The 16,469-nt window shown below is 41.5% G+C and overlaps 1 protein-coding gene across 7 annotated transcripts in view; it reads right to left on the reverse strand.

Annotated features, from left to right (window-relative positions):
- Nucleotides 1-16,469, reverse strand: part of NTRK2 (neurotrophic receptor tyrosine kinase 2) — a 345,071-nt gene that overhangs the window by 310,160 nt on the left and 18,442 nt on the right. For all 7 annotated transcript variants that reach the window (XM_076008574.1, XM_076008573.1, XM_076008571.1 and 4 more), the window contains 2 exons: nt 3,704-3,778; nt 3,517-3,588 (listed from right to left, as the gene is read on the reverse strand). In XM_076008574.1, coding sequence (XP_075864689.1) covers nt 3,517-3,588; nt 3,704-3,778 — 147 coding nt within the window. The remainder of the gene's footprint in view (nt 1-3,516; nt 3,589-3,703; nt 3,779-16,469) is intronic.

Consider the following 16,469-nt stretch of genomic DNA (forward strand, 5'->3'; position numbering starts at 1 on the left):
ATTGATTTAAAGAGTGTCCAATGCTTGGGCCTCAAGACATGTGTTTGATAAGTAACATGAATGTAAAAACAAACACAGCCAAGACCTCAACAAACCAGGAGAACCCAATGAACTTTTCAGTGTGTGCTTCCTGCCTGGGAAAGCAAGTGTTGAGCTGAGATTATAGATTGGAGGGTGACAGTGATCCCGGTCCCTTACCTGAGGCTAGTCTGTGGTGTCAGCCCATTGAAACTATCACTAAAGTTTCCTGGTGTGTCTGACTAGTCATCTTTGGAGAAGGGTCAACACCCAAGAGCTGACACATGGGCTATGGCTGGTCAGCTGGTGAATGAAGAACACCCCGCTCTGGCATCTCATAACTCAAGAATGTGTGTGTCCACTCCCGGCTTAATGCTATTTTGAGATTTCCACTCATCCAAACCCCTACCTACACAGGGTACCCTTCTTCCTTCTACACTTGCATCTTCTCTCTTCATACCAGTGTAAAGTGCTCACCCACATGAAAAAACAACCCACCAGGAAGTTGTAAAATGTGCCCACATAAATGTCTTCTTTTGGAATGCAAATTAAGAATGGGTTTCACTGGTGTATAATGCATTGAAAAGTCATTCTGCTTATATATGCCACAGTCTTTAAGGCAAAAATGTTTTCATCTTCATCAGAGAGTCCTACCTTTCTTAAAAAAAAAAAAAAAGCACAACACAACAACAAAAAACCCTGCTCTTCCTCCCGAAGAAAAGAGAGAGAAGCAGCAAAGAAAGAGGAAACTTTCTGTAAAGGTTTTCCCTGTCAGCTGGGAAAATGCGGCCCTGGGAGCCCGGCCCCAAGGGGCTGCCGTCAGCACACACAGAGCAGGGGTACGGGCCAAAGAACAGGATGAGTCTTATGAACCATACTTATTATTGGAGCCAAAAGCCAAAAAGAAGGAAGAGGGGATGGAAAAAAAATCAACAATCCTCTTACTGTTTGATTCTAGAGCTTTGCAAAGGAGCTAATTAGCACCTCTGCAAAGCCTCTGGAAAACACAAATACCGGCTTTTCTCACAGTCCCTGGGTTCTTAGGGGCTGGGCAAGAATTAAAGGCACCAAGAAATAAACTCAGTGACCAGTCACTGGGCTCTGGGCAGTCTCCACCTGATGCTAATACGGACAGGGGAGGGGGAGGAGTGGTGAGAGTGACATCTGATTTGAATTCCCTAAAAACCCAAAGTGATATAAACTGATCTTGTACACATTTTTATAATGTTGGGAAACTCAAAGAGATAATCAGTATTACTATAACCCAGAGTAAAGAGAAACAGCTTTTATTGCTCATTTCTTTATCAGCCCCCTTGCACCCCACCGTGTTGACATTTGATGAAGGAGTGCAATTTACATGTGGACACTCAGGACAGAGTGAGCCAAGCCAGTCCCCAGGTCCTCATCACAAGCAGAGGTTAGGTCTAAGATCTGCAAAGGCAGACACCTGAATAAATTCTTCCTCCTTCCCTGTCCTTCTCAAAAGCAAACTACTTAATTTCATATTTTAGCAATCAAGAGCCTCCTTCATCATGTGAATGTATAAAGCTTACTGACATATGACAAATTCTTGGTAACTGCCTGACACTTGCCTAATTCTGCTGTCTTACTATTCAATAATGGCTACAGATATCAATAGAGTTTCTGCAGTTTGATCACTGATTGATATCCCAATTATTGCCTCCTAAGGAAACCATATATGTATATCTCTTTAGTTTCCTGTTTTCAAATAATACCTCTCTGGAAGACTGGGACAGATATGTGGCCTTATATAAGCTGTGTACTGTACAAAGAATGCCACCAAAATTATCTTAGCACATATCACCATGAAAACAATATACAAAGTGGCTTTCATACTCATATAAATAGCATGCAACAAAAAAAAATTAAGAAGTGTAGTAAAGTAATAAATAAGTACACTAATAAAACTGCAATTAACCATAGCCCACTGTCCAAATCACAGCATTGAGAGAAAGATAAGCTGAAAAGGCCAGTAAAATGTGTGTGTTGAGTAATTTGGGTCTAAGGTCAGCTGTAATGAAAATACCAGAACTTAACCATTGAGGTCATTAATTACATTTAAGTGATTGCATTAGAGCATTCTGCCTTTTTCTTCTATCCAACTTCTCTCTTGTTTATGCTATCAAGGCCTACGCAGACATCAGATTTTTGCAGGCAAACCAACTGCAGAGATGATGCCAAAAAGCATTTAAGTGAAATGTGTTAATAAAGTTTCTTGGAGTTTTATCACATTTTTGCAGAATGTTTTATATCTTAATTTGAAGGCTTTATTTTTAAAGTGACTCCATCATTAATGCCACCTATAAAGCATGAAGCCACAATATTGGCTTCATGAAATTAACATTTTCCATCATATCAACAAATCTCAACAGAGTGTCCAGGTGATCTGCTCTACAAGAATGATTTCTTTTATAACTGGCATGGAAATCAGCCGAGGAACTGTTCTCCCCAAGAAAAGAAAAACGACGAATGTTAGAAGAAAGGCTGATTCTCTAATGATACGGATGGTACAAATTTTATTTCCTGTATTCAGATTGTAAAATCCTGGAGAAGGGTTAGCCTTGCAGTCTTGATTCTGCCACTCATGTTCTGTGGACCTGAGCAAGTCCTAGAGCTTCCTCACTCTTATTTTATGTATGAAATGGGAATAAAAAAAGATCTTCCCTACCACTTGTCAGAAAAAAAAAAAATCAACTGAGATAATGCAGGTGAGAGTCCCATGGGTAAACTGTGGACTATGAGACCTGTGAGGTGTTGTTCCAAAGAGAATCTAGTACAGAAAAAAAAAGGGCCAATGAGTGCAAGAAACAACCTTCGGGAAGAAGCTCTCACTGAAAACTCCAGGGGTGGGGAGCACCAATCCCTAATGGCTGCCATTTTCCATATTTCCATTTGACTTCACTGGACAAAGCATTAACATGACTTTGAGAAAAACATTTCCTATTTTTAATAATTGTCTGAACCTTTGGCGTGACCCCATGATTGATTTTTCTCCGCTTTTTCTCCACACAGAAAACTCTGAGAAAATAAAGGTTCAAAAGAGGACCTATTTGGGGGTGGGGTGGGGGAAGCACAAGTAATTTTTAGTTTTCTACGAAGGCCAAGGCCAAGTCAACTTCTTTCAGTTCCACTAGTTTGATGTCTTCCAGGGAGCATGTCATGATTCCAAGGAAAAGAACCAAGGACTCTGTACAAGGACATAGTTTTCACATCAGACTCCTTGCTGCTGGCCTATTGCTCTATCCAAGATGGAACTGGCCCAGAAATTCATGAAAGGGAATAAACAGCCTGTTCTAAGTACCCCTCTAAAGCTATTCAGAAATCAAACAAAATCAAAGCTAATGTTTCTAAGCTATTATCACAGCTATACTAACTTTAAAAAAGGAGGTTTAGAGTTAGGAAAAAAGGAAAATAAACAGAGGGGGAAATACTGAATAAATTGGGTCCTGGGAAGAAAAAGAATCAACTTCTACTTACACGTACTGCAGGTTGCTGTTTTTGAGAAATGCTTTATGAGCCACAAATTTTAATCCAGAATCCACAATGGTCCTATAAAAATACATAAATTGCACGCACATTAGAACTAACCAGTGAATGCCCACCCGACCATAGTAGAGAATAAGAAAAATCTCGGTGATAATGTGCACAGGAACTGGGTACTCACAGATTTTTTAGTCCCACGTAATCTTCAACATCATCTTCATTGATGATTTCTAACCTTTTCTGATTTGCAATGAAACTGCAACAAAGCAGAGAGAGAACACCAGTGACTCAGAATGTAGGCAATAACATGAAGAAGGGGTAACTTCCATCCATCCTCACCATGGTGACCCAAGTTTCCTCCCCACCCCCACCCCCCACACCTATCCTAGCATCATCTTCTGTTTTTAAATACAGCAAGGGGTGCAAAACTGAGCATAACTGAGAAGAAACCACGACTGACCCATTTAATGGCCAATGACCAATTCACCAGGTTTCAATTTTTTCCTCGCCTTTTATCACTTCACCTAACAAGTTCAGTTCTTCTTCCCCTTTCAGGGTATCACCAGTGTACAGAGGTGAAAATACCTTGGGAATGCATCGCCAACCTCTCAAAGGTGTTTCACCCTTATGGTGACAGCCACGGGGATGCTGGTGTTATCACTGAACGAGAAAAGTCATGTCTATCCTCACCTTCCAGGAGAAGCAGCCACCCCCTCCTATACCTCCCAAAACACTGAAGTACATTTCCCGTCCCCTCTCTCTCCCTCCATTCCTCCCCTCTCTCTCTTTTCCTGGCCTAGCATCCACTCCTTCCACCGTTGTCAGTAACAATACCAATTTCTCCTTTGAGGAACACATTTCATAAACCCTACGTAGCCCTAGTGCATTCTCTGCAGGAACCCACTTCTCCCTCCACCCCGCAAACCCTCAAGTATAGGAGTGAACTGACAGAGAACTCCATCCCTTTGGTCACGAGGACAGGCTTAGAGATATGCATGGGACCTCAATTAGATCAAGGAGAATCCTTCCCAAGATAAGATTAAATAAATGAATGCTGGGAGAGAGAGAGAGTCTTGCTCTTTCTCCAGGATCACAGCTGAAGACACAGGCCCAGGGTTTCCACTGGGAAATTTTCTGCAAAGAGACTGTCCAAGAATGAAGTCAGCATTCAGAAAGAAAGAGAACTAAACAGATATAGAGATAAACAGATAAAGAGACAAAACCCTAAAAATACCACTTGAGCCTTTGGATCCAGCCATCTCTGAAGTGAGATGTCACTAACCTGAGTTTGTTCTGGATTTTTGTCACTTCTAATCAATAAAGTTCCTGGTAATACAAACCCATGGCTATTAAAATCACCATCATGGAATTTCCTATACTCTACCTTGTACGACAGTTATTTACATACCTATCTATTCACTTTTCTTAATCATAACTTCTTTGGAGGTAGTTAGATCTGTTGTATAACTCTTAATATGCATCACAACACCTAGCTCAGTACCTTGCATAGGATACTCCAAGGATGGATGGATGGATGGACGGACAGACAGATGAACACCACTTGGGGTTACAAAGGCACTATAGGAAGTTATGCCAGGATGAATTTCCCCCTTTCTTTTCAAAAAAGTTTAAGATAAATAACATATTCCAATTAAGACACTGAAAACAAATATGTGGCCCTGCTATTAACACAAGTTAAAATGAAAAACATATTAAACAATGGGGGGAGGGAATATATTTAGCATCTAAAGGTCCCTGTTACCTGTAGGGGAAAGAAAATGATGACAAGATGTGCAGTAAGGGTGTGGCTACCTCTTTAGAAAAAAAAATTTGTTTTTTAATTAAAATATAAGTAGATTTTCTGAGCCAACAAAATTACACCAGAAAAATGATTTTTAAAGGATGAATACAAATACTGTCCCCCTGTTATATAAAAAAAGCAGCCTCCAAGATAGAAAGACAGATTCCTCTCAAAAATCTTGGTTCTGCTTGATACCCAGGGCCTGGCACTTAATAGACGTACAGGAAGTTTCATTCCCTTCACTCTCCCGCCACACACAGAAAAAGGAAACAGGTCAAGACTCGAACTGAAAGCTCAATTTTCAACAGCAAGTTTTTATGAAATGTTTTAAAATTATCACACTTTAGATATATTTTTCCAAGATTTCCATTCCACTAACATATTCAATAGAGATCACAGTGACCTCACTCGTCTAAATGATCTCACAATAAGAACTGCATTCCAGAGAGCCCTAAATTGCACCACTGTGTTCATGCAACTGACAGCAAAAAGGATAGATAGCATGTGCAAGTTCCTTTCGAGTCACAGATTCGGATTTCTGTCCACTCCTTCCAGCTGAGTTAGCTGGAAGGTGCCTGCCCTGTTCTGAAATCATCTGAGAGTTCTTCATCTCTCTGTACCTGCATCATTGTTGTTTCCTCCCTGCTTCCAAGGCCTGACACTCGATAGGTACTTAATCAACATCTGTGGCCCAAAGCATTTATCTTTACCTTTTCTTTATTTATGTCGGTTATTTTATTTTTATTGCATTTTCATCAGATTTTAATTTACAAACTTGGTCAGTGGTTAAATTCACAGTATTCATGAGATGAAAATAAGCAAAGCACCACTGTCCTTGGATATAAGGCCAGACAGGAGATTTTGCTGGAACCCATCACGAGGACCATGTGAAATTATGGAACACATTCACTAGAGAATACTCTTCCACTGTGAAGGATAAATAAGTAAATTTTTGTCCTTGTCAAAATGGAAAGACCAACAGAAGAGCTGGATTAAAAGGTCAGCAAGTGTTCCTCCAGTAACCAACTCCAAGAATTCCCCCTTGTAAACTACCATCTGCAGAGATGCCCACAGTGGAGATGCTGGCTTCCAACTGCTGGGGAAATCCACCCCCAGGACGCTCTTCTTAGCTACCACTGCGTGAAGAACCCTGGGGTTGGAAAGGAAGCCAGTACAGTAACAGGCCATTCACAGAGGGGCACCTCAATGGCCAGGAAGTATGTGAAAAGTTGCTCATCTCACAAGGAATCCGAAATGCAAATTAAAACAACAACAACATACTATCCTTCTCCCATTCGATTGACAAACTACTTAAAATGTGACAATATAAAGCATTGCTAAAGATGTAGGGAATTTCTCTTACATTGTACAGAGCAAAAATTGATACAACCACTTTTGAAGAGTACTTTGTCAGTATCCTGGAAAATTATAATAAACCAGCACCCTTTGTGGCCGAGAAATTCTGCTTTTTTTTTTTTTTTTTAAGAGACATAGTCTTACTGTATCTGTCACCCAGGCTGGAGTGCAGTGACATGATCATAGCTCACTGTAACCTCAAACTCCTGGGCTCAAGCAATCCTCCTGCCTCAGCCTCCTGAGTAGTTAGGAGTACAGATGCAAGCCACTACGCACAGCTAATTTTTTTTCTATTTTTTTGTAGAGACGAAGTCTCACTGTGTTGCTCAGGCTGGTCTTGAACACCTGGCCTTGAGCAATCCTCCCACCTTGGCCTCTCAAAGTGCTGGGTTGACAGTTGTGAGTCACCATGCCCAGTCCACTTCTAAGTGTTCACCCAAGAGAAATTCTCACATATGGATACAAGGAAACAAGTACATAACAGTCATTAGAATACACTCAATAGAATATTGCAATAGTCACTTTAATAGTCAAAAGCTGGAAACAACTCAAGTGTCCATCATAAAGGAACAAAAATTTTTAAATAAAGGTGTGTCAAATATATGAATTAGATTGAATCTGATTTTATATATTTGAGTAAAAAGAGACCTCCATGCTAAGTGAGAAAGAATATAAGCAAAATTGTATACCGATATATACCTATAATATAAAACAATTTATGTGACCTTTTAAAAATACACAGAAAACAATACCACATAGTGTTCACAGTCAAATTTATATACAAAGTATAAAAAGATGATTTCTATGAAGGTTACTTTGGGCAAGGAGAATGGGTCTGGGATTATAAAAAGGAAATCTAAGCTGTTAATCTGTTTATTTTACTAAATCTAAAGTATTTCTTTCATTGAAAGAGAAAAGACTTGCAACAAAAAAAGATAAAAATATTAAAACAGTTCTGCACATTGAAGTTATTGTGCTCATATACATTTTTGAATTTTTAAAATTTATGAAGAAAAAGAAAGGGGAGAGAGAGAGAGACAGAGAGAGAGAGAATGCCATACAAGTGAAATAACTGCCAGACTCCAGGCCTCCTCAGTGACTTAGTGGACAAACACACCTGAGCTCAGGTTCTTGGCTCCTTGAACCACTCAAATGGCAACCAGTCTGATAGCCTTTTGCTCTCTGCCCGGGAGCCACTGGGGGAAGCAGAAGACTAAGGTGCATGCTGTGCTGCCCCCTACTGGTAGCTTCCACCTGCCTCCCGGAGGATCTTGGCAACAGCAGGCCTTCCCTGTTCTCCCCTGTTACTGCTGTTGATCCAAAAGGCAACGCCTGTAATCCTAGCACTCTGGGAGGCCGAGGCGGGTGGATTGCTCAAGGGCAGGAGTTCGAAACCAGCCTGAGCGAGACACCACTCCCCTCCCCCGTCTCTACTAAAAATAGAAGAAACTAATTGACCAACTAAAAAAAAATACATATATATATATATATACATATATATATATACACATATATATATGTATATATATAGAAAAAATTAGCCGGGCATGGTGGGGCATGCCTGTAGTCCCAGCTACTCGGGAGGCTGAGGCAGGAGGATTGCTTGAGCCCAGGAGATTGAGGTTGCTGTGAGCTAGGCTGACGCCACGGCACTCACTCTAGCCTGGGCAACAAAGTGAGACTCTGTCTCAAAAAAAAAAAAAAAAGCAGCCACTTCTGCAGAGACCAAGGCAGGTTAGGAAGGAAAGAGGGAAAGCCCAGTGAGGGCCACCCACAGGCCACAAAGTAGGCTTTCCTTCAGAAAACCATTCCCCACGTCCCCATCAAAGTGCTGTGACACTCTGTGGGCTCTTTACCGAGTCCAGCTCTGCTTAATAAAACACATCTCCAAAAAGGGCTCCCTCATTCCCCAAGGAAGCAGTGGGAAGGCCCAGCATTTTGGCACAGGCCTTTGTCACAAGCTTTCTCTCCATGACAACCTCTCACTCCTCTGACCTATGCCCACTGCTGCAGAGAGCTCAGGCCCCAGGGGCTTTGAAGGCCAGCCCCTCCTCCCCTCCCGCTCAGAGCTCCTGTCTCGGCACTTGCCTCAGAGGAATTTCACATGAGATCAAGCAGAGCTTCGGTTCTCAGAAAACAAAACTTCCCTCCCTCTAACCTGCAGACCTCGCCTTCCTTGCCTTCCTTCTGTTAGGCAAATCGAATCAGCAGCCATTAAATAGTGACAAGGGACATGGTAGATTTGGATTTTTCTAATCTGATCCTTCTTAAGAATCTTTCCCCTTCTGGCCCCCCAGTCCATCAGCAATCTGTCAAGAATCACTGTTAGCCTTCGACCATCCTGTTGTGCACAGAATATCTTTCTCTCTGTTCCATATGTAGGGCTACTGCTAGAACTTCATATATGAGGGCTGTTTTTGCTATTGTTTTTCACACATTTACTATGTACCCCAAGACCATTATCCACTGCCCTAATGGTTGGATCCCATATGCTTAACGGCTTCTCAATATAGTCACCTAAATCTCTCCTGGGACTTTACAAGATCTAAAATACTGCCTCAGTGATTCATAGGCAGCACCAAAAATCCTTTTTCCAATCAGAACATTTTTATTCCATCCATTGGCAAGCATTTTTTAGCATTTATTGCACTTAAGCTTGTAATTAAGAATTAGATGGATGGGAGTTATTCTTTGTAGCCACAGTTTTACTTTTCTGTTAACCTATCTGACCCCCTCACTGAACTGTTAATTCCTAAACGTAGGGCTCTTACTCATCCCACCGCATCTCATTTCCTAGCACAGAACTGAGGCTCACAGGATGTGTGCTCACTTAGGGCACTCAGACAGGTACGCGGACCCTCCACTTGGAGTTTTATGCATACTGAAAGTGTGCATGAAAGATGCACAATACTGCCAAAATGAAGATTATGATCATATAATGTAACTTCACTTATGTAGAAAACAAAACAAAAACAATAATGGAAAGCCAAATTTGAAAGCAAAATTCGTCCAATCTAGAAGTGAATCTAGATTACAAGCATACAATGTATTCAAACTACTTATATTTTTAAATGATAAAAATTAATTGCCCTTGGCAGATGGGTGTTTATTTGCCACAGAACCTCTCAGTCTCAGAAATGTAGGACTATAAATGGCCTCCAGGAATCTTCAGATCCAGCTGTTCCTGATCTTGGAGGAAGTGAGGCTCTCTGAGGAGACAGTGCTCACTGCCACAAGATTTGATGAGCCAAAAAGAAAAGGTTCCAAGCAGAAGTACATGCACCTGTCTTATGAGGACATAGTGGAAGGTACTACAAAACAAGGTTGGAAAAAAAAAATATATATATATATATATATATATGATTAAGCCTTCAGGTCAGTGAAGGCTTAAATGGAGAAAAGACATTGAGCTCGAGCCTTGAAGAGTGATCAGAAAGCCAAAAGGTAAAAAATTCGACATAAGCCAAGTCCATACTATCTGTCATCTTGTTTTGCATTGTCACCAAAGCTTCTCCAGTCCTAACTTGACGTTTAGGACCTCTACTAAAACATTTTTTTTTCCTTTTCTTGTGCTTTACAAAAAGCTTACAGGTGACTTTTGAGAAAAGAGGTAATTTTAGAAAAAATTCACAGAAATATTTTTGAATTATGGGTTCCTGGAAAGGGTGGTCATCATATTTTAAAAGATTTCACATTTGCTTTAACAACCTATCAAATGACTCCTCTAGGAAATCTTCCCAAGTAACAAAGAGAGGTTTCTAATGCATCTTTTTTTCACGTGTATTAACAGCGGTATAACTCAAAGAAAAATCTCCCTTTAGCTTAGACTTTATTACCTGAACTGTACTTTGGCAACACTTCAAGATGAAATGGCAACAGCAGTGAAGACTCCAAATGGTGACTCTTCAAAATGGAGCCACTTCCTGCTACCCCAGCTACCCCCTACCCCTACCGCCAGACTAAACAGAAAGATGGATAGATAGATGGATATAGATAGATAGATGGATAGATAAATTGATGGGTGGATAGAGATAACTCTGATAAAAGTAAATGTAACTCAAATGCCCAGGTTTACAGCACGGGCTGAGGCATTTCAACTCTGGAAGGATAAGATTCCATAAGATTTCTTTCAAAGGAAATATAATAACAGCTTTAAAAAGAACTGCTCTTGGTTCACGGTCGACACTAGGCAGCTTCAGTTTCTCAGCAAAAATGCTGAGAAAGAGTTTGGAAAGTCAATCCATGAGCAGGTGCTAGTGATATATAAGATCAGACTCTCTGAATCCATAGCTCCATTCTTGAGAGGATGCTTAACCCCAGCTGCGAGGAAATGAATGTAAAGCACACAAAACAAGCAGGCTGGAAACCTGAATTCGAAAAGCCTCTGAGCCCAGGCCTTGCAGCACCAGCACTCCCAGCTTCTTTTTGGCCATGAGCTTAACTCCCTTTTTACAGAGTGCTAATTGGTGCCAGGAAAGGGAGCTACCCCAGGATGGTCTCCTAACAAAATAATGCCACCAGCAGAGTGAATGGTTGTTCCCCTTTCCCAGAAGAGGAAACTAAGTCCCAGACATGCCGGGTCACATCCCATAGCTGCCAAAACAGGATTTGAAGCCAGATGCACCTGCCTCTGAAGTCTGAGCTCGTAGCTACTTCACCACACTGCTAGGACTGTGGACTTGTAAATCCAGCACCTCTGATGGGGAATAGTTTGTAGAATTTCTGCATTACGGACCTTCACAAGTAATTACAGCCTGAAAACAAAAGTCAACAACAACAAAAAAAAAAGCGACAACACTTTATAGGAAGATCTCCCGTATTATATCTACATACAGCAGTAAGAGAAGATAAATAAGAACTCTTCAGATGTGTACACAATGCCAAGCTCTGAGAACTGCAGCTTTCTAGAACAGCACAAATACCCTGAGAATGTAAGGATTCAACTGCCTGGAAAATAATAAGGCAGTGTGTGTGGTGCGAGGGTAAACACACTGCCCTAGCTTCGCCTCTTGCTGGCTATCTGAGCTGGGGGCAGTCCCTGCACCTCAGTTTCCTTGTTTGCAAAATGGGATAACAACAGTAACCACCTCATGGGGTTTTTGGGAAAATTAGAAAATGGGTCCACATTCGAGGACTTCGATTAGTGTCATTTATTATTTAAAATGAATGAAAGACCAGGTTCTAGGCCTGGTTTGGTTACAAACTGGGTAGTGAGCTTCCTCTCCAGTGCCCACATCTGTAAGGAAATCTGCACTTGATAATGCCTCAGTTCTTTTCCATACATAAATTGTAAGAAAAATTCCTCAAAATATTAGGAACAAAAAAAATACAGTCTGGATTTCTCTCCGAGTATTTATATAGCATTTTTCTTATCTGTCTCTACCAACAAGGTGGTTTCCAACAAGGAATATCACAGTGTATGACCAGGAAAATTAATTATTTAAAAAAAAGTAAGGTTTGCTGTCTACATAAAAATGCATCAGCCTCCATCAGGAAAATGTAAGTTTAACTTGACTTATTAGCGTAGCCTTGCACGTAGGTTTAATATTTAACTCCAAGCCTACAAATAGCATGACGGGTAAATCTTATAAACTGGTTGACCACAGAAGTCCCAGCAAGCAGCACAGGGTATGGATCTGGTCAACAAGGGTGTTCATTTTATTAAATAAAATTTTATTAGTCGCTAACATTTTAAAATTGGAATATTTCAGATTTTTAAAATCTGAATTTCTATATTCCCTTAAAAAGACAGAGAGTCCACCAAACGGAACCAGCACTGCCTCCCAGCAACCATCAGTTGCCCCGCCCCTGGGGTTTGGAGCACATTTCAAACTGGTCACATCCCAACCAGCGTAGGCTATTTCCCTGGCCCATGGGAAGATTTTAGGACACCTGATTTAATTTCTGCTTGCCGTTTTCTCTGAGACCTCAATGCTCCTAATCTCCTACGTTGGGAAGAGATGCATAGGGACCCCCTGAGATGAGCCTCATCAAATAAAATGACACAGAAGCTACAGCAAAAACTCCTCACTTTAAAAAAAATAAATAAATAAAAAATTTACTTCTACCTGTTCTGGAACCTTTAGAAACTTCCTCACCGATGTAGCTAAGTAAATGCGATGCTTGGTGCAGTGGTACCAGGAGGAGCGAGGAGCAGGTTTTTTTCTGACAATTTTTTTTCTTTCAACTAATTTACTTAGAATCATTAAATCTTTCCCATTAGGTCTCAGATCTTTTGCAGGTCACAGTAGCCTACCACAGCAAATGGGAAGACAAGGAACTCGACAGGTGCCAGGACCTGGTTTTACTGTATTAAACCATGGAGAGTTTCGGGACAGAAATGGTCCTAATGCTGAACTACTGTCAAGCAAGTGGCTTAAAAGTTTATGTTTGGCCACAGTTTCTTTTTTTTTTTTTTTGGGGGGGGACCAAACCACGTGGCTTTATTATACACTCGTGAACGAGGTTCTGGGGCCCCAAGAGGCGGGGGCGGAAGTCGCCTGGCCACAGTTTCTGTTCAGAGCAGGTGTACTCTAACATCGGTCACTAGAACCACCAGAAACACAAGTCAGCTCATTCAGCGACTTGGGGTGCACGGCGCAGCTAATTCATCCTGGCAGGCTCATGAGGTGACCGTTCCTCTCAGGGCTGGCGGCACCGCAGGAGCCTAAGGCAGCTTTGCGTGCGGCTGGGGAGGCCGTCTGGTAACACCTGCTCCTAACTGCTTCCAGGCCAACACCGTCTCTGCTGCTCTGCGGGGTGGAACTCTGGGGGGTGGAACTCTGGGGGTTTCAGTGAAGCATTTGCCCGAGTTCTGGAGCAGTCACGGGGCTGCCTCCCGCCCCGCCCCCTGCAAGCCTGGATCTCCGCTGGTACCTCTGCAGCTCATCTCTGTACGCAGATGGGGCGGCTTCCACCTGGGCCAGCACCCAGGCCGGGCTGCTTGGTCTTTGTAAAAGCACATCAGCCCCCACCATCTGCTTGTCAGGTTTCCAAAAGATAATGAATCTGCCCTCAACAGAGCAGCAGAGACTAAAATTTTCCAGGCTCTGGTCAGAGGGGACAATCTCCAATCATGTGCCGTCCAGCTTCTACCAAGGCCTGGCTCAGCAAAGAGCAGGCAGGACAGGATAAGAGTCTAAGATTCTGAGTTGTAACAGTGTTATAATTACAGCCCTAGGAGAGGAGATTAAATCCTTGGACCACTTTAGCCTCCTTGCAGAATTGATGTCCTTGTCACTTCCTCCAACTTTCACTGGCTTTCTCAGGAAGAAGAAAATGAAATCTACTTCTGTATTTTTCATACAAGCTGTGCATTACATCACCCATTGTCCCTGCAAAAGAAATTCCTTTCAGAACATAGCGCCAGAGACAAAGCTGTGTTCCCGTGGAATTAGTAGGCATTCTCCTTCCTAATAATGAGTTTCTCTTTCACTGCCAGGAAGTTGAGGACAAATGTTGCACTCAGTTGCAACAATTATGCCAACCATTAGGGTTACTTGGAGTTCTTGTCTTTTTTTTTTTTTTAATTCCTTATTCCCTCTCATTTTTACTTTATTAACTTTATTATAATAAAATATTTATCATCATTTATTCAAATACTGATAACTTGACTGTGACATTTCTAATATTCATTCAGTAAAAATTAAGAGGCTATTATGAACAATATGCTGATACTACTGAATGACCTTATACTAGTTGTTTTCAAGAAATGGGATAGTAAATATAATAATTTCACCTAGAATTTTTTTTATATTTCAGAGCAAGTGCGCATAAAAAAGTGAAATCTTCTTGAAACTCAATCCAACACATAAATAATCTTGTTTTTAAATGCCTTTTCCTCTTTCCCTGTTATTTCAAGCCAACCAGTGTTCCACTTATGACTCGTGAGGAAGAACCTGCAATGATTAGCCTGGGCCAAAAGAATTCTAAGAAGCGCTCAAAGTCTGCATGAATCACAGCAGCATATAGTTTCGAAAGCTCTTGGCCTCCAGTCAGGTCAAATCATTCCATACGAAGAGAATTTTTGGAACTAATACTTCTGTTCCAGCTTCAGGATGGATCAAGCATGGCACAGAGAAAAACAAGCATCAGGCATAACATCAAGAAAGGAGAATTATCTCAGTGGTCAAATTTTAGAATCCCTATGAAGGTCTGTTTTGATCTTGGCACAATTTTTCAGCCAATATTTATAGGTTGTGGGAGTCAGGGGAGAGGTTGAGTGTGAGGGACACTTCTAGTTTTATCTGCAGTGTTTCACTTCTCACGTTATCCTTTGGTTGTTTTTACAGAAGGCTGGAGACTATTTTCTTTGGAGTTAAACTACAAAGATGCTAGTGGATAGGCATCCCAGCCATGCGTGGCTGTGTAAGGCCACAATAACCAGAGGTTATTTTGTGGAAAGGAAGCACGAAAGCATCTAAAAGCCCCTAAAAAAATCTCTTATAATAATCTTTAATTCAAGGACTATATCATTGTTCAAAGAGATGTACATTTTTGAGATATCTAGTCATATTCATGGAGACAGAAAGTAGAACAGTGGTTGTCAGGTGCTTCGGATGGGATTATAGATGGTCACTGTTTGATGGGCACAGGGTTTCAGTTTCTCAAAACGAAAAGAGTTCTGGAGTTGGATGGTGGCAATGATTGCACAAGACATGAATGTACTTAATGCCACTGAATCGTATATTTAAAAATGGTTAAAATGGCAAATTTCATGTTATGTTTGTTTTACCATAGTTTTTTTTTAAAAAGAAAAAAAGATGTCTGTGTTTTAAAGGCCTTGCAATTAAAGAGCGAGAAGGACAGTTAAAAGAGAAGATGGGAGTACAAACTGACGACGGATAACCTCCAGTGTCTAGGAAAACTGTTAGTAAACAACCTGGTAAATAAAACGGGCCAAGACTATCAAACAAACCAAAGTTGCGGAACAAAGGCCATGACCCGAATAATTATGGCTAAAGGTGGCTAATGATTGCTCAGGATACAAATAGTCAATATTCCAATCAGCTAAGCACACCAGGGCCTGCAAGATGAGACTAATTTGCAAACAAGGCAAAGGGCATGCGATGGCCGCAAAAAGGGACCGGCGCCCTTTCCATCTGTCCTCTTAGCTGCGACGCCTGTTCAGTGCCACACTCGAGGCACAATCTTTTGCTTTCCAGTCCTCCCCAAGCCTTGCAGAGTACACTGTCCTCCAAAATATGTTTGAGGATCGACACACACACACAAACAGTAGAGCACAACTGTGTCAGGCACTGTTATAAACATTTTACATCCATCAGCTTATTTTAATCTCACAGAAACTCAATAAGAAAGGTTCTATTTTTGCTCCTTTTCCAGATGGGGCAACTGAGGTACCACAAGCTCTAGTAGCTAATCCAAAATAGCAGGGCAGACCACACTTCCTAGTGTAGCTCTTGTTTGTTTATTTTTTGGACAGAGTCTCTCTCTGTCTCATGGGCTAGAGTTCCTGGTGTCAGTCTAGCTCACAGCAACCTCAAACTCCTGAGCTCTAGTGATCCTCCTACCTTAGCCTCCCGAGCAGCTGGGACTATAGGCACAGTCCATGATACTCGGCTAATTTTTCTATTTTTAGTAGAGATGGGGTCTCGCTCTTGCTCAGGCTGGTCTTGAACTCCTGACCTCAAGTGATCCTCCTGCCTCAGCCTTCCAGAGTGCTAGGATTACAGGCGTGAGCCACTGTGCCTGGCCCTAGTGGAGCTCTTAACCTGCCAAGTAACCCTGTCTTACAACAGGTATCACTCCCCTACACAAACTCCCAAATAAA

Source organism: Microcebus murinus, chromosome 12 (genome assembly GCF_040939455.1).
Source record: "Microcebus murinus isolate Inina chromosome 12, M.murinus_Inina_mat1.0, whole genome shotgun sequence".
In the NCBI taxonomy this organism is placed as follows: Eukaryota; Metazoa; Chordata; class Mammalia; order Primates; family Cheirogaleidae; genus Microcebus; species Microcebus murinus.